General features: G+C 49.3%; 1 protein-coding gene across 1 annotated transcript in view; it reads right to left on the bottom strand.

Moving 5' to 3' along the window:
- Positions 1-594: 594 nt before the first annotated feature.
- NINJ2 (ninjurin 2) overlaps positions 595-996 on the bottom strand; it is a 1771-nt gene continuing 1369 nt past the window's right edge. Inside the window, exon 2 of the mRNA XM_035898137.1 lies at positions 595-758. Coding sequence (XP_035754030.1) covers positions 595-758 — 164 coding nt within the window. The remainder of the gene's footprint in view (positions 759-996) is intronic.

Raw genomic sequence — 996 nt, 5'->3', positions numbered from 1 at the left:
TTCTTGACCTAAAGCACTTTTGACCTAAGAACCTGTCATTCCCTCATTGACCTGACATGGGAACCCAAGCATTTGGTTGGACTCCTATTCAGAAGACTCTTGAAAATGAGAGTTAGACTCTTAAAACAGCCCCTGCCAAACCACACGGGCTGTTGTGAAGAGCTCTTTCACCCCCACCTCGCCAGCACCTGCCTTTTCTTCTGCTCGGATAGCGCTGCCATCTTTGGATACCTCCCAGAATGCATGTAGTCTTCTTTCCCAAATTTAGCTGCCAACCAGAACTGCTGTCCGTATCTAGCGTGGGGTCTGCAGCCTTCTGAAAACCGCTTGCTGCTGATAAATCCCAGCAGTTGGGATGTTTGGGGTTCTTGCTTTAAAAGCCAAGCAAGGAGAAATCCTCCTCCTCTGAGGGAATTTTCTCAATAGCCCCAGATGCTCGTGGGACCACAACATTGCCTCTGGAAAGGCTTTGTTAATTTGTGCAGCTTTGCTTTCTCCACCTTGCAATGATGTTTTCTGAGACTGAGAGCCCTTCCAGGGGCGGGCGGTGATGGGAACTCACCCCTTTCTTACCTGACTACATTGTCCCATGACTTAATAAGGTCGAAAATTCCTGGTAGGGTAGAGGCCAGTCTTCTGCACCCCAAAGGCTGTGATGAAGATGTTGAGGATGACCGTGATGAAGATGAGAGCTGTGGCAGTGTTGTTGAGTATATTCAGGCGGGGTTGCTTTGCAACGTCATTCAGGTTCAAACGAGCTGTGCGATACAATGCAAAAAGAAAGGGAGATTTGTAACTTGACTCCAAGCCCCCAGCCCCTGCAAGCCTTCCCTGCCCGGTGAACGTCCATGGAGCCCCTTGGCGCTGTGGCCACAGAGTTGGGGGAATAGTCCCAGGAACATTACGGGGGCCACTGCTCATCCTAGGACAATGTAGGAGGATGGAGCAGAGGAAAAACTTTTTTTTTTTTTATGTCACATGTTTGTTTTGCCATGG

The sequence above is a fragment of the Egretta garzetta genome, unplaced genomic scaffold, assembly GCF_000687185.1.
Source record: "Egretta garzetta isolate BGI_Z169 unplaced genomic scaffold, ASM68718v1 scaffold427, whole genome shotgun sequence".
NCBI classification, from domain to species: Eukaryota; Metazoa; Chordata; class Aves; order Pelecaniformes; family Ardeidae; genus Egretta; species Egretta garzetta.
This window is presented reverse-complemented; position numbering and strand designations above follow the sequence as displayed.